A 22,048-nucleotide genomic window follows, 5' to 3' on the forward strand; every position below is an offset into this window, starting at 1 on the left:
GTTTTAACCCGGAATGGTAATTTCCCTCTAAAACATTCCTCCAAATTTATATTAATTCAAGACCTCTACTTTGATTTGTTTTTTTCATAACTGACAGTACTCAACTTTACATACTCGCAGATCTGCTCCTACTCAGCATTTATCTCCTCAACCTAAAGTACACATTTTGTACTGTTGCTTGGCCATTACATTCTTATGAGGTCACATGTGAGTGACTGCATATCTGTCTGTCCACATTTAATGTAGCATTAACTGCTAAATTATTTTGGGTGCCCCCATTGATGGCCGCATGTGCAAGGAACTCTTGGGGTTTGCAGTGACTCATACTTCCTCAAGCTTGTTTGATACTGCAACTGAATGATTGTTGACTCCTTATTACTTCATCTTCAGATAGGTGTGCGCTGTTAATACCAAAAGAACCACACCTGCATCTCACATTTCCAATTGGGATTAACTGACCACAAATCAGTATATTTAAAGAGATGGTGTAGATCTCTGCAGGTACCATGAATCATTAAAAGCTTATTTTTTGCCCGGTATGCACATTTAAAAAAAAAAAGTGTCAGATACACTTACGGCCTGGACTGGGGATTAAACATTACAGCAATGGTAGTCGCAGAAACACCCTGCAGAGATCTGAGCACAACTGATTGCACCGTTAGTTATATTATCCTTGTGCTCATATCTGCGAATCATGCATCATGGCCTTTAAGGTTTCAGGAATCAGGAAACATTGCCAAAATATGTCAGACATACAAGGAATTTGTCTTGGCGGTTGGTGCGTGACAGTAACTTCTGTATGACGTTGTTTTGCCTAGACACCTCTGCCGAAGACTTTTTCCCCATTACAAACCAAATAGTTGAAGAAACATCTTTATTCTTAGTCAAATTACTCTGTAGAGCATCATAATATACAAAATATTGATTTATTATTAATAATAAGGAGCATAACAATTTAACATTAACACGCTCTGTAGTTAAGGCTCACTGTCCGCAAATTTGACAGTATTATAAATATATAAAATATACATTTGAAAAAAAGAGTAATTACCTTTGTTGTCAACCTACAATAAACACCCACAACAATTGTGCTGCAGATGTCAAAACTGTAAAAAAAAGAATTACAATAACAATGTATAACAAAATGTATCTATAGTATATACAGTACAGTTGCCCATCTATTGGCATTTTTGTCACTCTATCCATTAACTGAATGATAACTTGGACAAATGAAACAAAAGAACATGTTAAATTATAATTATTGTTCCATACAATGTAGTACGTTTGAAATCCCAATAAGCTGGTAGGCTACAGATGTTTCCCTCACATGAGGTGAGTTTTTCTTGCACAGCTTGAGTATTCTGACTTTTTCCAGGTCAGCCTGCAAATGTTTTGCTCTGAGAATACGCCAGGAAAGATTGGAAGGTCATTGTCAAAATTCCATTCTCGCCAAAAGCGCTTTCTGTTGCTTTATCTGTAAAAAAACAAACAAGAAAAGACATGTCAATCCTCATGTTCACTATGCTTATTGTATTATAAAGGATTCAACGCACATTAATTGACAAGAAAATGAGTCCATCATGTCAATATGGTAGATTTAGCCATTCAGGCTTATTATTGAACGTACGACTGCACAATAAGAAACATTTACATGTTAATCCAGACATAATGGGTCAACGGTTGTGTGAAATTTGGGGATATTTTTAATGTCCAATTATTACAATGACTCACTGGAAGAATGCCATTGGCCATGCATCTTACGCCGTATTCTCCCTTTCTATCCGTGCAGTTTATCTGCATTGGTTTAAACTTTAAAGAATAACTGAATGGAGACTCGCGTCCAACTAACAAGTTTGTTTTGAGGCTCTGAAGTACTAAAAGCCATTACTCTTTATTACGTGTCAGATGTTTTTGAAATCTCGCAAACAACGACTTCAAAATATAACCACAATATCACAGAACTCAGTAAATAAGTGTTAAGGCACAGTAAATATTTTAGTGCATTAGTGTCTCACCGGTTATAAACACAGGGTAACGGGCCGATATATTCTGGACCTGCAAACGGACCAAACATGTGCGGTAGTCGGGCAGATCTCTTGACATGAGGTCACACTCGTGATAAGGCAAGACCTCCAGTATTCCACCCTCCTGGCAAACATTGAGGAAGAGCTTCTTCTCTTTTGCTTCTTTACTTATCCTGGAATTAAATGGAGGGAAAATGTAGACAGGCAACATTTGAACAGAACAGCTTTAAAATCAGCTGCTAAACCAGCATCAGTCTTTTTCATAAAATGATGGCAAAAACTCATGGTGAAAGAGAAAATAGAAGGACAATCTGTGAAAGAGAAGTGAATTCAAACACTGTTTGTACAAGATTTATTTGTAATGACTTTTCCAAAGGGAATTCCTACCTCGCATTTTCTTTCAGCCGACGGCTGTCTCTGTAGTGCATCATCCATTTCCACTTCCCCGTTCTGCTCAGCTCTTGCAAGAGTTCTGACATTTTCTTCATGTTGCCTTAAAATTCATACAAAAATTGAGTTCAACAGGCCGCTTTAATCACAAGACCAACAAAAAAAGTCGGTTATTCAGTGAAAATGCACATACAAAGGCTTAGGAGCTCCAGTGCTGCGCTGTCGAACATTACAAAGCCCCCCCGCTTGAAAAGCTCCTGATGGGTGAGATTCACAACATCGTCTGGTTCGTCAATTCCAGCAAACTGAACACCTGGTGACGTCTTCAGCCTGAGCAAATGTGGAACCTGAGATAGCAGAAAGCAGTCAATTGGCAACTTTTATAAAATTAAATATTTTATAAAATTATTATTATGTCCTGATAGAAGTACACATTTTCAGTGCAAAAATCACCCTTATGTTACTGAATTAAATATTCTTCGGTCTGCGGTTTGGATTTTCTGATTTGAGGCAGGACAAGGGCCATGCAGCAACAATCTCGATTCCTATTTCATCAGCGCTGCCTGGTTTATCTGACTGGAAATCACAGCTGCTAACTGCCATGACAGCTGGTTGTTTTCCTTTGAGCAGGGAGGAATTTTCCAATTGCCAGTAGGAGGAGGGAAAGGAGCCAGATTTTGGTTCCTGTCATAATCTTTTTCACCAGCTGATCAATTACCTCTAAAATGTGCTCTGCAATGTCTTCATTTCTGATGATGATGAGTAGTGATGAAGTACCATCTTCACAAAGGAAGAACTGGGATGGTTGTACAGCAGTGTGGCCTTCTGCCTCCAACTGTGCCTTTTTGAAAATAAGGAAAGAAACATTTTATGTGGCATAGAACTGGTTAGTTCAGAATTTCAAATGGCAAATGGCATATCCCTGAAGAAGCGTGATCAAAAGAAAGACTATTTTGGAAGTGTGTTAAAAACTTGTCTTACCTTGGTTTCTTGAAAGAAGGCAACATCTGACGTTACTAATATGTAGAATCTGTACTTTGTTTTACAGGATTTCTTCACAACTGAATTCAGATTACTGCGAAAACTTTCATCCAGCTCTTTCTTCATTTGATCGCAGAAGTCAAAATGGTTGCCTGGTTCAGTCGTTGGGTAACCTCTATCCATTGTGAAGTGCTTAGGTCTAGAGGGGACCTTTCGGACAGCACACACATCATTCATCATTGCCTTGTACAGCCTGGAACACTCTGAAGTCACACCAGCAATTCCAGGATGTTCCATTAGGTTCCCTGCTCCTTGAGAAATGTTATATACCTGCAAAGTATTTTGTTCCTCTTTGAAATGTGCCAGGTTTTTCCTTTCAGGCATCTCAACCTTGATTTTCTGTCCAACAAGGGGGGTTGTGTTCAAAAGTGTGTTGAGGTTATCCTCGGAATCACCCTGCACATCTAAACAGTTAAAGTGCACCGTCAAAGGACTGGCGCAAGTGAAATTCCGTTTGTCATGCATGTCCCGTTGGCTGACGGGTCCCCTCTTACTCCTTTTCATAAGCTGTTTCATTGTTTCGGAGAAGATAAGGCACTCCTGCTCCATTGATGCCTCAGTGGGGTCATTTTGTACACACCTCTGAGAAACCTGCTCCAGTAAATTAGAAGATTGATTCCGTGTAGGGTTATTGACAGTACAAATGAGTGAGCTTTGAGGTCCCAGTAAAGGATTCTTATCTGCATGTGAAGTTGATGCAAAAGAATGGTCTTTCCGTTTAATCTGAATGCTGGTTTCAGTTAATTGCCCAACTTCCTTGACTGACGCATCATCAAGATTAGAGGAACCTTTTGCTGATGTGAAACACCACACAGGGAGAGGTGAGGAAACACTAAAATTTGTTAACCAACTGCTCTTTGAAGAAAGCTCACAGGCGTCTGGCTTGACATCATTTACTCCTTCGGAGGTTTGCTTGACTCTTTCTGCGCTTTTCACCAAGAGCGAAGTAGTGGGTACGGTGTATGTGACTTTGGGGTTTGTATTTTGTAGATCTTTGGAGAAATATGACACTACAGTCTTTTCAATTTGTCGGCCTTTAGAGATGTTGTCCCCTTGACTTTCATCACTCTTCGATGGTTTCACTGCCATGACAGGACGCTGACTGCATAAACGTGGTTCATTACTTGAATTGGTCTGTGATGTTGTTTTATGTGTTTCCTGGTTAACAATACTAGCTGGCAAACTCTCAGGAGAGGGAACAGATCTGTAGGGTTGACAAGAAACTTGCTCTTGTGTGGTTTCATGCATCTTATCACTTTCAGAACAGGAATGAGGAACGGATGCGGCAATTTGCTGTAGCTGCAACTTTGCACCAAGTAATTCCTCTAATTTAAAGAGAGGGGAAATAGGAAAGTGACCTGTTGACTCTGTGTTCAGTTCTCGTGAGCTAGAGGCTGACACCACAGCTGGTACTGTATTGCCAATTTTCTCATCCTTAAAGTCATATGAGGTATGGCTCGGGGCAAAACAAGTGGTGATATTCTTGCTCCTGGGGTTAGCGGCTTCATGTAGAGTGCGTTTATCAGCTTTTTCAATCCGGCTGGATGTTTCACTTGATTTTTGGAGGAGCTTGTCTAGACTTTGTAGAACTTTTATAGTTCTTAGTTCAATATCAGGAGGAATATTATGGTGAGGGCTGGCAAAACAGTTGACTGTACACCTGGGAGGCATCTCATTCTTTGCGGCTGTTGCGCCTCCGCTAAAAGGTTTTTGAGTCATGCTTTTGGTTTTACTACCACTAAAGGCAGCACTAGTATTACTAGGGCCAGATCTAGTTAAGTACTCAAATGGTTTCTCATCCATAGTAGGGGTGGAGCACCGGCTGATTGACCCACTTCCCAGATGGTTTGTATTACTTACATCATTAAGTGACAGTGATAATTTTCCAACAGACAATTGTGCCTTCCGAATGTCCTTTTGAGGTGTACCGCATACTCCTGAGTTTAGGACAGTTTCACTGATGAATGGTATTTCTTCCTTGGCTTGAACAACTTCAACCTTGCCTTGAGAGTGTGGATCATGGAATTGCACTGAATCCTCTCCAGAGGTGTCTATTCCAATAAAAGGAATCACAATCTTACTATGGCTCTTTGCCAATGCCTCATCTGTGTTGCCGATCTGTTTGAAATCTTTTTCGTCAGTCAGTTGCACTTTAGTCTCACACAGAGGGACATTAGTCCAATGGGGAAATGGTTCTTTTTCAGTTTTGTCATCAAGTCCATCTTCCTTTCCAATTTGATCTTCATCTTCCATCTCTTCATTTACAGGCTTTCCTGGTGAAGATGCTTTTGGCTCCTCTGTGGGTAAATGCTTCTTGTCCAAAACATTTCCAACACACACAATACCGAATTCCTTGTCTGTTGGATGGTCATTTGTACAAATCACTCTAGGAGTTTCTACATGGTCTTCTTTGTATAGATTTTCTTTTGATTCCCAGTTTTCCCCATCTTTGGGTTGAGTGTCATGATCCTCAACTGTCTGAAGCACATCACATAACTCTATGTTGGAGTCTACCTCCTCATCGGTCAGAGATATGGATGAATCCCTTCCATGCGTTTGGACCAAACTTGTCTCTGTCGCTTCTGAATTTTCTATTCCATCTTTCGTATCAGTCTGCTCAATGTTGCATCCATTTAGCACATCGCTAACTCCTGAAGCCTTTTGGTTATTTTCTGGCTCAACGTATACAGTTTCCATTTCTTCTCCTACAGAAACTATTGTTCCATCACCTTTCCAAGGTTGTACATTGGCGTTTTCCAGACTCAAAGCGTTTTGCAACTCTGTACAAGTCCTCGTATTTTCTTTTGAACTTCTGACATCATTCACCTCATTAATCTCGGTGGAGAGTACCATCTTTTTGGATTGCTGGAAGAATAAAAAAACAAAACAATAAGAATTAAATCACGGAGTGAAGACAGTGATTGGTTTTTATTGCAATGATTTTTAAAAGGTTTCAATAATAAATACTGTAAATTAGAAGTCCCTGTGGCAATCACACAGTAAATCAGAATAGCATGTCCATCTGATAAATGTGTCCATCACTAGATTGCGGCACAGGATTTATGGAAATTAGTCCACAAATGTCCATGTTCTTTTTTGTACAGCGCAAACCATTGGGGGCTTAAGAAGATTGATGTGCATTAGACTGCCATATAGGGAAGGTTAAAAAAGGAAAATAAAATGTAATTGTCTATAGACCAGAAAAGTTGTGATTTGAACATCCTTATGAGAAGTCAAAAACAGGACATCGCCACCTTATCTGGAAGATGGGGTTCCGTCAATAAGTCAAGCCTTGGAGAGAAGACTTGAGGTAAGTACCTATTAGTTGGGCCTGGCCCCAAAAAGGGGCCTCCACCCACAAGGAGTTTTGAATTCTACAGGAGGCAGAAAGTTCCCAACTATACATAGTTGGGCACATTTCTCCGCTCCAGATAGAAGTTTGTCTCTCCTTATCTGGAGTAGATGTGAGGATACTCACAAATCCTGGTTGTATGCTGATGCTGTGTATGCTGTGTTGTGAATTTATGTGCCAAATAGCGTTCATATCAGATGGGGGTACAGCATAACCTGGTAGATTAACAGAATAAACCAAGTGGTGCATGTCTGTCATGCCCGCAGATTTTCAGCATCACAGGGGACATGAGATCTGAGAGAGCCTTGTTAATACTCCCCATAGCATGTTAAACTATCAGCTATGGCCAAAAAGTCTGAGGGGATTTACAGAGGGAGCTTGTGACATTCAGATGCCATGGCACCAACAAAAGCAACAGTGGACTTTCCAATACATCTGACCCCAGTAACTACCCTTAATTATGTCAATGAAGTGTACTGCTCCATGGCAAGCGATCAAATACAATCATTTAATTGTTTTATATTCGTATTGCCATCCAAAAGTAAGGATGAAAATAAATGCATAATAGGTTGTCTTTGATGCCGCATTAACATTAGAAACCAACCTGTTTTGTGATGGATTCCTGTGGTCCCACAGGTAACTCGAGTGCATTTAACGTCTCATTTGCTTCTTTTGGATCAATGGGCACAGTCTCTTTTCTGTTGGCTTGCGGATCTGGACTAACTTTCTCTGCATTGGAGTTTCTCGGTGACAAGTCCAAAATCGCTGATCCTGGGTCCAACATTGAGTCAGTGTCTGGAATACTCGAGAAAGGAGCCAATAAGCTGACTGATCCCGTCTGCCTGGACATCTCCAGAGGATCCCTCTCTTCTGAATGTTGGCAAGAGTCCACATGGAAGAACCTTGCGGTTGACCGGCTGTAGAACAGACCTATCCACATGTGGACAATGAGCAGCACTTCTTCACTGGTGTCTTGCAAGGAGAAATCCCATGGGCTATGGAAAATGTCAAAGGCACAAAAATGAGCTTTTTCAGTTACATTCATTACAACGTTAACTTTAAGTAAACTTTTCCCAACTTAAATCAAAATAAGAAACATGTATAGGAATGAAATCATATGAAGTCTAAAGTTATATTTTTTACCATTATGTTTTAAAATACGTATAAATAATAGAATGTACATACCCATGTAATGCTCGGACAATTGTCCTATCCTTTGAGTCATTTGTAAACTTGCTGTCTAGATTAAAGTCATAGGTTTCCTCCCATTGTTTCGTGACCTGAATAGATCCATCCTTGTTTTCAAAGGTGCGGGAGTGTCTAAACTTTCTTCTCCGCACAATGTTTTTTTTCAAAAAGCCTGGAATTGTTTGGTTTTCTTCACTACTGCGTTCGTGGACGACAGAGGGGTGTAGAATTTTAATTCCATTGCCATACATTGTCTGGTGATGGCGCAGCAGTCTGGAAGAACCACTTAAAGGGGATACCTGGAAAGGTGTACCTGGTAAACCCAACAGTAGAGAGGAAGACGGGGGAGATGAGTAAGCATGTTCTTTAGACACCAAACCAACCCATTCACTGCTTTCCACAAGATGGTTTGGTGAAGTAGACTGAAGAGGCTGCATGGGTTTAGCAGCAGGCTGTGTAAGCAGAGAAGGAAGAACTGACTCTTGCTCAGCACAGGTAAGATCTTTTGAAAGGTCACACTTCTTCAAACTTGTCTCAGTCTCTCTTTCAAGTGCTGGGTCTGGTTGTGGTAGAACCTGATCGTTACCGGCCCTGAGTGCCAAGTCAGCAAGTAAGCTCAATGCGTCTGTAGATGAGCAAGCACTGTTAATGTTTTCCTTAACAGTCTTCCTGACAGAATTAGCCCTACCACTGTCTTTGAGTTTCTCACTGGCATAACAAGCTGGGGTTTGAAAATGTAACCACCCTGTGAAGACAAAACAGAGGAGAGAGAAGAGAAGAGCATGAAAATAAAAGTTGCACATTGAAAGCATTTGAAATATACCAATGTATTAGGACTCTATCACCAGCCTGTAAACTATGTCATTGCGTCAAACAAAGGGATTCTTATAAAAAGGCCAATATAGCCACACATGGGTGCAGATGCAAAGGATAGGCAAAATACAGGACAAGCAAGAGTAGAGTAAAATCAAATGAAGAACTGACATACACTTAGCAACACAGCGATAGCATGCTAAGACCAGAAGCAGAGGTGGCAGATCAAACAAAAAAGGGTCCGTTTTGATGTCATGCTTTATACTGAGGGGATGTTACACATCATGCAAAACAATCATGCAGAATTGTATAAATATGACTTACATTTCTTTTTGACACTTTCTGTAGAAATGCCTTGATGCCTTTTGAGCGTTTTGATCCTTCCCCCTCGTGGAAAGATTGGTGATGGCCGGTTCAGGATTTGAGGTGGTTTGTCTGAAATGGTCTCCTTTTGTTGAGTCTCTTGACCCTCAGGTTTCTGTATCTTATCTACAGTCCATTTAGGGGTCAGACCTAATGCAAATGCAAAAATTGGGTCCACTGACGACATCTTTGAAACTTCCTTGACACACAAACTGGTGTCCTGGACACATGAATTTGCATAACTACTCTTCAGGATCCCAGCGTGCGAGTCAACCTTGACCTTCTTGAGACATGGAGCGGTATCTGCTGTTGTTTCGTCAGATGAAGGGAGATCAGTTTTTCTCTTCCTCTCTAGAACCGATTTTAATTTACTGAACAGAAATTCACTGTTTTTGGGAAGGTTTCCTTGGGAGAGGATTCCTTTCACGGTTTCTGAAGGAGGAGTTGCTGTGACATCAGTCTTCAAATAAAGCTCACCACTCTCTGGATTCAACATCAATGAACCATTGCCATCATCTGGCGGCCTGTCATGGACGACATGAAGCTGGTTCCCTCCATCCTGCGATGTTGCCTCGGCTTCACCCACTGCTGTCTCTGGAGCAGCACTGGACTCTTGCACCATAGTGTCAGGAGCGTTCGCAGAGGTTTTTTCAGGACACTGTTCATCTTTTCTAGATTGAAGTTTGACCGTTAAAGACTTAATTTGTTCACCGAAATCTACAGAGCCATGAGGAACCAAAATTCTTCCACATTCGCTGATGACTGGCTTTAAGTCTGAGCGCTCTGTTTTCTTCCTCAGAGGAAAATCTTCAAAGTCCATAAAAATGGTTCTTTCCAAGCTCGGCAGTCCAGGGTTTTTCTCATCTGGAACTGCTAATCCAGCGGAAGCAGAGCTCAAACTTTCATTTTTTGATGATAGTTGACTTGATTTACACTTTCGCATTTGTACCTTCCTCTGATCAATTTTTGAAAGACTGAGCGATGAACGGCCCAATGATTTCTTTGCCCGGTATTTCTTCGGACTCCAGTTGTCATCCGCCGCTTGCATTTGCGAACTGGGAGTTTCAAAGCAAGCTTTAGACAACTTCTGCCGCCTTTTGTAATGCCCTCTGTGTAGTTTCCTCCGTTTTGTTTTTGTGAGATTTGTTACCGGAGGGCAATCCAAAACCTGTTTGGTTGCAATACCCTCCTCATTCAGAGAGTTCACTCCTTCCGTTTGTAATTTGGCTGTTGAAAAAACAGACAGCTGAAAGTCATTATGCTTTGCAGCAGATACATTACTGATCATTGTTAAACCCTCTCCAGTGACGGCGTTCTCTGCCGACGTGAGGCTGACGATCAGCTCCGCGGGAAGGTCGTCTGATGTAGATGGAGTGAGGAGATTTTTAATCTTCAAGTCATCCGTTTCGATGGGCACACTCGGATCAGATATGCCAGTGTCATCTCCAGCTTTCACATCATCTAGCAAAACATTTTGAGGCACAGTTGTGGAGTTAACCTTTGATTCGGAGCTTGTTATACAACTGTCCACAGGTGTTTCAACGTTTGCAGGAGATTGTTCCAGCCAGTCTTCTGACTCTATGCTATCAGGTTGGGTTTGTGGCCCCTCAGGAGAGGACAGGTAGATATAAACATCATCATCAAGGTCTTCCATCCTCTGCTCTTGTCCAGACATCAGGATTTCTGTAGCCTTGGACACCTGCAGTTGAAATGAGTCTGGTTTACGTAGGTACGACCCAACGCTCTCCCACTCCTTGTTAGTCCACTCCGGAGATGAGTAGAGGTGCTTGTGAGCAGCCGGCACATCATACTGATCAGGAAAGATGCTGATTTCCCGCGAGGGACTTGATGCCAACCCAGGATTTATCAGTGCTGCATAGGTCTGCATATGCTGCGTAAAGACTTCACAAAGTTCTTCACTTGGGTCAATAGGAGTTTTCTCAACTTTGCTCTCTGCATAACTCAGCACCGGTAGAACCTGCAGGATTTCCGATGACGTGGCAAGCTTTCTCTCTTGAAAGTTAGCGTCTGTAAAAAAAAAAGAAAATGTAGCTGTGACATCTTTGCCTGGTATTCAGAAAATAACATGAATTGGAACATCCACTATTAAACATGCTGTAATCACCTGTGTAAATGCCTCGTGTATTTGGAAACACAAACATGCCTTGCAGAACATCCGTCCCACTCGATGCAATATCTGAGAAACCAAAAGATATTGAATTTGGCCAATATGAAGTGGTATCATGGTTATTAAGAATGATGGAAATCAACGGTGAGAACAACTGCATAGTGCTCTCTCATCACTTTTTATATCTTACCATCATATTGGACAAAATGTGAGGAGTGCAACAGGATAAGAAATCCACCATCATTCAGCTGAATGATGAGCGCCTGTAATGATGTTGAATAGCAGGTAAAGTTGAACAAAAACATAATGTAGCGGAACCAAGTATATATATTATGATATTAAAAAGGAGATCAATTGGTGTAAGGCACAGAACATTTCCAGTGCTCAAAGTTAAATATCCATAATCTATAGGGAAATTGAACAATTACAACAAAAAAATCAATTCATATTTGATAAAAACACCAATCATTTGCTCGTAACAGTTGCAGAAATGTTACTTTGTCTTGTTTTTGGCAATTCAAGCCAAAATTAATTGTGATGCATATTTGTGACTCAATTGTTATGGAATGACTGAGAAAGCCCTGCAATCTCTGGCAGAATGACTGAACATGAAACTCACAAGATCTTTCTCTTTGATCTCCCGCAGAAGTAGAGAGAGTGAGTAGCTTTCTTCTACCTCGGTCGAAACAAACTCACACTGACTGAAGTATAAGCCATCCAGACAGACTAAAAGACAAATGACAAATACAGCATTCAATAAATCAAAGAATTGTGTTGAGACATTTCTGAAGATGCAACTCTATTCTAATGTGGCTGATTTTTACAAATATTTTTGAACAGCACACCTTCACCAGAAAAGCAGGTTTCAAAGACAGCCCTTGGAAGCAGCTGACGCAGATTGAACATGGAAATGGCTCTGTCGATTTTAACCACTGGGGACCTTAAAAAAAAGAACAACACGATGCGTAGACAATTGGTTACATAATTGAATTATTATGAGAAATAAAATAATTAAAATGTGTGCATTTTCTATGTGCACATCTTAACTTACAGTAGTGCAGGGATCAATGCCCCTGCTGTAGATCGCAGCCCTACATCATACACCTGTGTGCTTATTTGAAGTTGACCCCTCCATGGAAAGTATTGATAAACTGAAGGAGAAAAAAAAACTAGGTTAAATAATTATTAAAACAAGAAAATTAAAACTGGGCCTTGGTCAGTAAGGACGAATATTTTATACGAATACAGCTTCGCATTTTTTTTAAATGACATTAATGTGACAGTAATAAGCTGTATATCAGCGGTTTATTATGCCTCCTTGTAGTCCTGTTGTATATATTTTGAGAGCAATACGTAGGGAGAAAAACTAGGGTTTGCCATTAATACATGTTACTCACCAAGTTTTTTCTCCTCGCTGAAAAGAGAAATCGGGAAACAATTAATCAATGAGGCTTTACCATTTTCAATTGGAATGAAATGGAATTGCTGAAGTGAGTACCATTTCTTCAGTGGGGCTTCAAGTGTTGCTTTTGTATCCGTGTATAAAAATGACACAATGGCAATGGGAAAGGCAGCACTGGGAGATTGAGCCGTCACAATGTGTGCATCATCAAGTAGCTCATACACGTAATACTGCGAACACAAAAAAGAATTCACTTGAGCTGCCTAGTAACTATGCCCATATTTAGTTACTCAACTATATTGTCCTCATAAAAGATATGTCTACATACAGACAGAGAAGAAAGACAAAGTATTATCACAGCATGTTTTTCCCATCCACTACTAGCCTCTTCCTACCTGAGTCCTCTCAAAGGCAAGAAAAGAGCTGGTTTCGGAAGATACTGAGGGCAGCTGTTCGGACACATGACAGTCAAACCCCACGGTGGGTGCATTGTAGTTCTGGGTGTAGTTCTCTAAAACCTTTTTAACTCTACCCTGTAGGTAACAACAAAAGGACAATGTTGTTCATGAAGTGTTTTGTTTGAGTGAAAACACTGACCATAGACCTGCGAAAAATGTTTTACAGTTTTACATTTTTGTTAATACCTTTGTCAGCCTGATGATGGCAATGTATCCAGACTTCTCGTGATACCAGCAATTAAGATCCAGACAGTCGGAGTACATTGATATGTAAACACCTGAGTAAACACAGAAAACTGTCACTTTTTTAGAAATAGTCATGATATAGATTTTTTTTGTTAGGACCGCTGTTTTAAAAAAAACACTACTCATAACTTCAGAGAGCCTTTTCATACAACTGACTCTACTTACAGCAGCAAGACCACACCCCGAAACACAAATGAGTCACAGCGGTCAGGGACACACCACACCTTAACTGCACAGCTCTTTATTCTATTTTCCAGAAATGCTCACCAAATAGCACGTTGAATTGTTACTTTAACTGTCTCGAACGAGTCTTTGTCGTGAAGATTTCATTTGGACACATGAATGACCAAAGATATGAAACCTGACAATAGGCCGCATTCAACCAAGAGCCAAACATCAGCATTGAGCAGAAAAAAGGATTACAGCTCAACCCTTCACAACGTCTCTTTTGGACATTAGGAAATGCAGTCATAAAGTTACAGCTGAATGAGTCAACTTTCTGGAGATATTTGAGGAAGTCAGTTAGAATCTGATCTCCTCCTCCCCCCGTTTGATATAGTGCCCTTTCTTTACAACTTCTTTGCAATTGCATTTGTTTTAATGTAATTGTATATTATTTTAACAGTTTATGAAACACTTTAAGGAGGAAATATTAAAAAAAAAACTAAAACCATTCCTATGATGTCAAATCAAACATCATTAGGAATTTCTGTTGTAGTTCAAGGAGATCTAAACAACAAATACATGCAGAATTTGTCTTTCTGTCTGCGACAAAATGTGCACAGACATTTAGTTTCTGTTTCACAGCACAACTTCTTCCACTTTCATTTGTATACAGTCATAGAGCAATTTGACTTGCTTTCACTTTCAAACGGCAGAAGTGAACCCGACTCTCAACATGGAGTTTTCCTCAGTCTGACCTTCATTTCAGCGACTTTGGACTGCATGCGAAAACAAAGTCCTGGATAAGACTTTCAAGGTAATAACTGGGGATAAAACACTTCTAGTAAGGTTTTCCATGTTTTTTTATACAACACGTGGTGCTTTCTGCATTGTGGTATGACCTCTGGGTTGTTAATGGCTGAGCGCTCTGCACTAAAACGTTGCTGTGACCTCTTCTACTGGTTGACATTTTGTTTGAGGGAGTGTGAGGAGTAACGGAATCTTTACCTTTGGAGGGATCTCCCAGAGTTGTACAGGTGCTGTTTCCAGTGAGCACACCAGTTTGTCCTAGTGCATTAGCCTTTACACAAAGGCAAATAGTGATGTGAGCATAATCACAGGGATTTGTCTGGGCAGGATTTTTTTTTTAGGCGTGCCAGCATTTCAGTGTTTTTACCTTGTGGATATCGTCGAACAGCAAAAAACCATAAGATTCCTTCAGCTCCTCCTCTGAATAACCTACTTCTTTTCTCTTTTTTCGGAAAGCATTATACTGATAAGAAGAAGAAGAAGAAGAAGAAGAAGAAAAAATCAGTTGTAACACTAAAAACGCTACGTGCTTGAGGTTCCTCTTGTGGCATAAAAGAGCATTCTCTGGGTTCAGTATTCATTACCCATGTTTTCTAACAAAGGACATAATGTACAAACGAAGAGACATGAATCAAATGAGAATAAAAAGACATTTAGGTGAACATATTAAATCTGAACCTTTACATGTGGCTTAATATTTAATGACGTCTAAATATTGCTGGACGCGAAATCAGATTTAGACTGACCTTTTCTTCCAGTGTTGGATTTTCTACCAGGACAGCAGACGTGTACCTGAAGGACTGTTTCGACTCCTCATACAAGTACGCACTTTTCAGTGTGGTCAAAATACTGCTTTGAAAGATGCCCGTTCGTTCTGAGGCAGGTATTAAAACACCTAGAAGTGGAAAAAGAAATTACTATGGTTTAACATCATGTTCGCTGTACTGCGACATTAAAATATATATATTTTTTTTTAGAGAAAAAGTTTCACAAGCGCGTGACTTTTCGCACTGGGAGACACGACACGTTTTCCACGCAGACGTGTTCGAATCTAACCACGGTTACACCGCAGTTGGGGGAATATCCCACCCAACGGCTAAGCGAAAGTACACATCCGATCCACATTTCTTCTTAACCGTAAAGTGAAAGTTAGGTTAGACGGGGAGGTGGAGGATTGAGAAGAAGAAGCTCGTCACCTTTACTCGGGGCACCACCATTCCCACTTTCCATCGCTGAATACTTAGGACATCTGTCGTTCGGCCTTCTTCTCCCTTCGCTTGAAAGCGGTTGGCTCGGTTTCTAAAATGTTCCGAGCGAAATTTAAAGTCCCGTCTATCGCGTGTCGGGAGAACGTTTCGGAGTAACTTCAGCTTTCGTCGCAGTTTCGACTGACATATTATGCGACAACCAGGAAGTTACGAAAGAATAAAGCACTAGCCCGAACACCGAGGAAGAAAACCATCCATTTTAAATCCACTCATATCGGAAAATGAATCACGAACGATCATCGGTCCTCATGCCGGTGGGATCCTCGCGTGCCTAGCCCGGTTCAAAATAGAAACAGAAACCTATCGGGGAGAAACCTCCATCTTGAAAGTCTACACGAAACTGTTGGTGGAGCTGCTCTGCGCCAATGGTGCTCCTCTCTCGTCTGCGTGTGCGCGCGTGAGCGCGTGGTCCTCGTCGCAGTGACTAAAGAGATATTTCTAGCGATTAAACGAACCGACGTTAGAAATGAACAACCCGCGGTTCTACGTTTTACGTATGTTTGGATTGTACCCTAAATGCGCCGTGTGTACTTCGGTGAGAAAACGATCGTGTTTCTCGCGGTCGAGTCTTTGTGAACTGAAGTATTGGGTACAATATTGTCCAACAGAACTTCTCGTTAACATGTTATAGTGTATTCTTGCAAGTAGACGCAGTTGTACCGAATTACAGAAGTGTGCACTACGGAATTCTTTGAGTTTTGAAGAGGGTGATGAAGGGGGGTTGGGGGGGGCTGTGCACTGGAACATTCTTAAGGCATAGTGCATGTGAGCATGTAATAAGTACGTGTTATTCAACACTAAGAAGAAGAAGGCTTGTGTACAGGCAGTCCGCTTCATCGACCACAATGCAAGGATGTGATAGTCTGTAACACAACGTATAAAACAGTTCTATTTTATAAGAATATAAATTACATGTAAGTTATCCAAATTTGCATTAAACAAACAGTACGATACATTGAAGTATGTACTAAGTAGAAATGTCCCATTAGAGTACATTGTTTATTTAGAGATTGAGGGGGAGAATTGGGATCACTGCTAACACACATTTGCTAACAATCACATTCTGGCAGTACCAAACTTTTTGTTTAATTTGTGTGTATCAAGAGTATTTGTGGAGAGAAACCATTTGAAAGAATTTGGATTGAGGACCATTCTGCCTCTGTTTGCCATTAAACTGTTCACTACATGTTTATGAAGTCACTGTCACTCATGTCCCAGCCTGTCCTTGTTGAAGCTGTCTCTTGAGTCCGGGCAAATCTCTATAAGCACCAAAATGTCCCAGGTTTCCTCAATCCCCCAAAAAATCTTCCACTTTTCCACAGGATTAAAAAGATAATAATCCTATAGTTGTTTAATCCCTTACATAGATGTTTGTCATGCTCTGCCAGGACTACCTGAATGTGCCATTCACTTCTGGATCCCGGTTTCGGTGTACCCTAATTTAATTAGCTAAATGTTGTCCTCAAATCTGTGTCACGTGAAATGGTTTACTATCGCCAAGCTGCGGAAAAATACAACGATCCCTCTATTCCCTCTTATCAATCTCTTAGCAACTTTACGCAACTCACACATGGTTTTTCATCAATTTAGTGTATGATTGACAGTCTTGTGGCTCTCACTTCAGAAACCATAGACTGAGTGAGTCAGTCTGTGTGGTGTCAAACAGGTTTCTGAGGAGCCTTGTGAAGCTCAAAGCAGCTGGCTCTGGAAAATGCAGAGGACAAAGTTGATCCATGCTTGCAAGCATTTAATAAAGGTCCTGTTCAATGATTTTACACAGGTGTTGGGTAAAAACAGTTAACGTTATGAGGCAGTCCCTCGCTCAAAGATTTTGTATTCAATCGTATTTGCAATCCTTTTGAGTTACCTTGCCGCACGTTTTAAATTCCTTTACAATGACATATTGTACCCTAAAATGGCTGTCTTGTTGTCTATTGTCACACTGTCTACTGTCACGCACCAACCGCCAAGTCAAATTCCTTGTATATATGACATATTTTGCCAATAAATGTTTCCTGATTCCTGATTTTGAGATCCCTCGCAAATAAATGCAAAGTTAGCCTAATTTAGCCACTAGCTTTTATTTGCAGCGGTCTTATTTGTTTTAACATTTTCAATTGATACTGAACATAAAATGAAAGTAGATTCTCCTGTTGAAATGCAAATGTTAGAAGAATAAATCGAAAGCCGCACAGCACATTGTGGATTAGCGAGTGTGCTGTAGGTTGACTAATGTTAGCTAGTTAGCCATTTTAACAGAATAAATAAATATAAAAGAGGAAAGGATCTTTGTTTTTCTATTTTTTTTTTGGGGGGGGGGGGGGGGGGGGGGGGGTATTTACATATATTTTTTATATCCATGCCGTTCAATGATTTCACTTGAATGAAGGAAACTTGCCCAAAGTCCCTCGCCTACATTTCCCAGAGTTCCCGGTCATCGTTTACGTGCCATGCCGAACCGCTGCTGCTCTCCCTGAGCACCCGGATGACCGGCGTAACTTACGATAATGCCGCTATTTTTGTCCTTATTCTTTGGCTTCAAAGTGATAAACATGTTCAGCTGAAGCTTCGCGGTAAACAGAAGAGAGAAAACGGTAACATGAAATGGAGATGACTCGGACCAGACCGTCCTTGTTTGGAGAAATCGGTAAGGAGCTTATAGTGACCGACGGTGGCCCAGGACAGCCTTTGTAGACCGGATGGTGCTCGTTACGTCCACGGCCGGTAGCTGCAATCGTTCTCATATGCTTTCATTTTAATGGTGGCTAGACTCCAGGTGTCCGTCACATGGTTTTCCGGGTCAATGTGTGCTAGTATGTGTAGTGTTTTCACATTGAAGTTTCTGTTTAAGCTCGTTGCAGTTCGCGTTGCTCTGTGATATTTTAAGATAGCGGTGTTATATTCATCGACTGTATGATTGTGGAGATAAATGGATCCGATACACCACGCCGTACAATGTAATACGATCCAATACACTGGTGTAAAATGTAGATGCTCACGAACAGCATGTGGGCGAGGTGTCAAATGCTGTCATATTTATGAGGAACTGGACAAAAGGGTAATTGTGGCTCTTTTTCTTTAGCTTGTGCGTGGTTGGAATGACTAAATACACTTGAACTAGAATGTTGTCATCTGCCCGGTGGCCTTCCTGTGTGGAGTCTGCATGTTCTCCCCGTGTCGTCTTGCGTGGGTTCTCTCTGGGTTCTCTGGCTTCCTCCCACAGTCCAAAGACATGCTCTGGGGATCAGGTCAATTGGTGACACTAAATTGCCCGTAGGTGTGTGAGTGTGAATGGTTGTTTGTCGTTTGAAAGGCCCAGTAATGCTCGTATTGTGCTCTTCACACACTTGCAGCTCATGGTCTTGGATTCTGGACGGACCGGTCAGCAGTGCATGAGGCCGCTGCACAGGGCAGGGCCCTCCAGCTGCAGCAGCTGATCGAGGGAGGTGCAGCCGTTAACCATGTGGCAATCGACTCCATCACCCCCCTGCACGAGGCGTGCATACAGGGACAGACCCAATGCGTCAGACTGCTGCTGGAAGCTGGTGCACAGGTGAGACGGTGTCAGACGCTGATGGCTTCCCCCTTCAGTGCAGAACTGACTTTGGTTCTTGACCGTTATCAAGGCTTTGTGTCCTCCAGGTGGATGCGCGTAACATCGATGGAAGCACGCCCCTGTGCGATGCCTGTGCAGCAGGTAGCGTTGAATGTGTGAAGCTGCTGTTGGAGTACAGAGCAACAGTTAATCCTCCACTGTTTACCTTCTCACCGCTTCACGAGGCTTGTATGGGAGGTGCGTCTTGTTACATGCAACATCACAAAGAAATGTTTGGTCATGTATCATTATCAAGAGGCCTCTTGTTTCTTTCTCAGTTTTGCACTACCCAACCTGTTTCCAAACAGTGTTCATACTGTGTCAATGTAGGTGAAAATTTGCTACGTTTCTGGGAAAAGTAAATAAAACGTTCATCAAAGCAGGCTCTAACTTCATGACGTTAGACCGCGTTCTTCCTGAATGTTGCTGGTAGCAGCTATAGCTCAAGGATAATTTGAATTCATGTTAAAGTCCTGTAGCCAGTAATGTGATTCTCTGTCCTGGGATTTATTTACCAGCAGTTTTGCAAAGTTACTCCACTGGAGAGCATTTACTGTAATTTAGCTCTAAACCAATGTTTAGAGAGGCAATATATAGAAGAAAGATAAGCATGCTAAAACAGGGGGGCGGGCTCTGGGCAGAAACAAAGCGTGATTATCAACCTCGGACGTAGACGATCATCTTATGCACCACGAGATTATAAACATTGACGCACAAACATCTTGATTACCAGATGACCCAGAACACCATGTGCCTCTGTGTGAGGGAGCAGAGACTTCCTGTCATCGAAATAATTCTTACTAAGCTGAAACATTTGAGTTTCCAACTGTATTTTTTTGCGTCCCTCGCAATAGGAAATTCAGATTGTGTTCAGCTCATGATTGATCACGGAGCGTTCATGGAGGCCCACGACTGCCACTACGGTACACCGCTTCATGTGTCCTGTGCAATGCAACATTATGACTGCGCCAAAGTTCTCCTCAAAGCAGGTGAGTTCATGTTGGTCATCTGCACCCGACAGCTGCGTCATATTAGATATTGTTGGGTCAAAACCTGGATATACATTTTTCTCAATAAAAGTGTGAATATTTGTTTGTGAATATCCGTACTTTAAATATTTATTTGAAGGCAGCAAAATACCTAAGATGTGCTTTTTGTCATTGGGACTAAAATGCAAGATCATCTTTGGTACTGCTTTATCAATCAACTGTTTAAAATACGTGTAAACAACCTATTTACTGATGTTTGTGAGATTTACATGATATGCAGTATCATGATTAATGCTCAAATAATGCATTTACAATAAACAAAAATGCTACAAGTGAGAAGTATTTTCCTTTTTCAAACAGTTTTGTGTTACTAACCCAAAAGGGGCAAATGTGAATGCTGCCAAGCTACATGAGACGGCCCTTCATCATGCAGCCAAAACCAAGAGTGTTGGCTTGATTGATCTACTTGTTGAGTTTGGGGGGAACGTGTACGCCCGAGATAACATGAACAAAAAAGCCATCCAGTACACCAGTGTGGGATCCACTACTTATCTCTGCCTGGAGTTCTACGAGAGTAAGTTTGCTATTTTCACTGAGCATCCTGTCACTATATCGATGATCTCATCTCCGCTTTTTCCTCTTCCGCAGGTACCCCTCTGAGTCTACAGCAGATCAGCAGAGTGGCTGTGAGAGGGTCTCTCGGCAGAAGAGCCCGGGAAGTTGTTTCCAAACTGAACTTGCCCAATCGCATTATACGGTTTCTGTCATACATGCCACCTCCAGATATTGAAATTGAATAACCCGTGAGAAACCCGAGATGCATCTCTTAAATCTGACTGCTGACTCTGTGGACTTCTCTCCGGAAAGTCATATGACTTTATGACGTATGTTGGATTTGGCAGCAGACGCCCAGCAGATGTCAAATGTACGTGTCAATACATGTACCATGAGGTTCTGGCCAACCTGTAATGGCCTGTGTATACAAATAATGGAGTTGTGTTTAAGGTCGGCAAATTAAGTCCAACATTTCAGTTCTAATTCAAACCCTTTGATTGCAAAAACAAAGTCTGCTCCTGGGGGTTAAAAGACTCAACTATACACCCTGTTTGATGGACAAATACTAAGTAATAACTATGAAAAACCAACACCTGAGTGGAAACCCACATATTAATCAAGTTGTCCACTCTTCAGGACTTTGTAAGCGTGTGCAGACCTCCTGTTAGCTATTTTATCCTCTGTTACTAATTGGAATCTGATAACGTGACTGTGCATATCTACGAGCACATCTCGGCCCACCTTCACCCTGAGCAAAGGTCTAGTCGGCCACACCTTTGTGTGTGTGTGTTGGGCCCTAGATGCATTCCCATTATGTTTTACAGCCGAGGAATTTCACAAGAGTTGGAATTATTTGAATCAGTGATAATATCTAAAGTTTTGCTTGATAACGTGAAGTAATTTTTTTACGCCTGGATCGCTGTATATATTATGTAACTACTTTTTAATGTACATTTGTAAATAATACAGATGGCTCCACCTCTATCAAATTTGTGTAACTAAAAAGACCACCATAGGACTATTTGAAAACTAGTTTTCCTGTTGTGTCCTCTCTTGTAGCTGAACTCTGAGTATCAAAATGTGGTTCTTATCGTTTGGGTTGTAATATTCTTTTTACAAAAATATTCCCTCGAAGCGTTGCACTTCAAAACTACATTGTGGTTGTACGGTAATTCAATCCAGACTAATCTGCAACTAACTCAACGGAATCTCCACTGAAATGAAAAGACTTCCCTAAAACCCTTTGTTACGTCCAAGCTGGTGA

At 41.2% G+C, this 22,048-nt stretch overlaps 2 protein-coding genes across 6 annotated transcripts; one reads left to right on the forward strand and one right to left on the reverse strand.

Annotated features, from left to right (window-relative positions):
* Positions 1–860: 860 nt before the first annotated feature.
* tasor2 (transcription activation suppressor family member 2) lies at positions 861–16,824 on the reverse strand. 3 transcript variants are annotated; one of them, XM_040163633.2, is made up of 22 exons: positions 15,574–16,824; positions 15,124–15,272; positions 14,745–14,840; positions 14,576–14,648; positions 13,346–13,437; positions 13,097–13,234; positions 12,798–12,931; positions 12,697–12,713; positions 12,351–12,450; positions 12,145–12,239; positions 11,919–12,025; positions 11,490–11,562; positions 11,297–11,368; positions 9,133–11,199; positions 7,993–8,308; positions 7,412–7,802; positions 3,396–6,320; positions 3,133–3,255; positions 2,608–2,761; positions 2,412–2,517; positions 2,016–2,197; positions 861–1,474 (listed from the first exon to the last, which is right to left on the reverse strand). In XM_040163633.2, exons 1-22 carry the CDS (start codon positions 15,605–15,607, stop codon positions 1,377–1,379), a joined length of 7,542 nt encoding a protein of 2,513 aa, XP_040019567.2. In that variant the 5' UTR covers positions 15,608–16,824; the 3' UTR covers positions 861–1,376. The 3 variants fall into 3 exon arrangements, with proteins under 3 accessions (XP_040019567.2, XP_040019565.2, XP_077939573.1); XM_040163631.2 differs by having other exon boundaries at positions 7,993–8,740; XM_078083447.1 differs by having other exon boundaries at positions 7,993–8,740; positions 12,697–12,931.
* asb13b (ankyrin repeat and SOCS box containing 13b) lies at positions 14,256–21,813 on the forward strand. 3 transcript variants are annotated; one of them, XM_078083459.1, is made up of 6 exons: positions 14,256–14,384; positions 18,999–19,198; positions 19,272–19,438; positions 20,095–20,229; positions 20,612–20,803; positions 20,878–21,813. In XM_078083459.1, the coding sequence occupies exons 2-6, from the start codon at positions 19,107–19,109 to the stop codon at positions 21,027–21,029; spliced, it is 738 nt and encodes a 245-aa protein (XP_077939585.1). In that variant the 5' UTR covers positions 14,256–14,384; positions 18,999–19,106; the 3' UTR covers positions 21,030–21,813. The 3 variants fall into 3 exon arrangements, with proteins under 3 accessions (XP_077939585.1, XP_040019575.1, XP_077939584.1); XM_040163641.2 differs by lacking the exon at positions 14,256–14,384 and adding an exon at positions 18,037–18,292 and having other exon boundaries at positions 19,288–19,438; XM_078083458.1 differs by lacking the exon at positions 14,256–14,384 and adding an exon at positions 18,078–18,292.
* Positions 21,814–22,048: the final 235 nt, after the last annotated feature.

This window comes from Gasterosteus aculeatus, chromosome X (assembly GCF_964276395.1).
Source record: "Gasterosteus aculeatus chromosome X, fGasAcu3.hap1.1, whole genome shotgun sequence".
NCBI lineage: Eukaryota > Metazoa > Chordata > Actinopteri > Perciformes > Gasterosteidae > Gasterosteus > Gasterosteus aculeatus.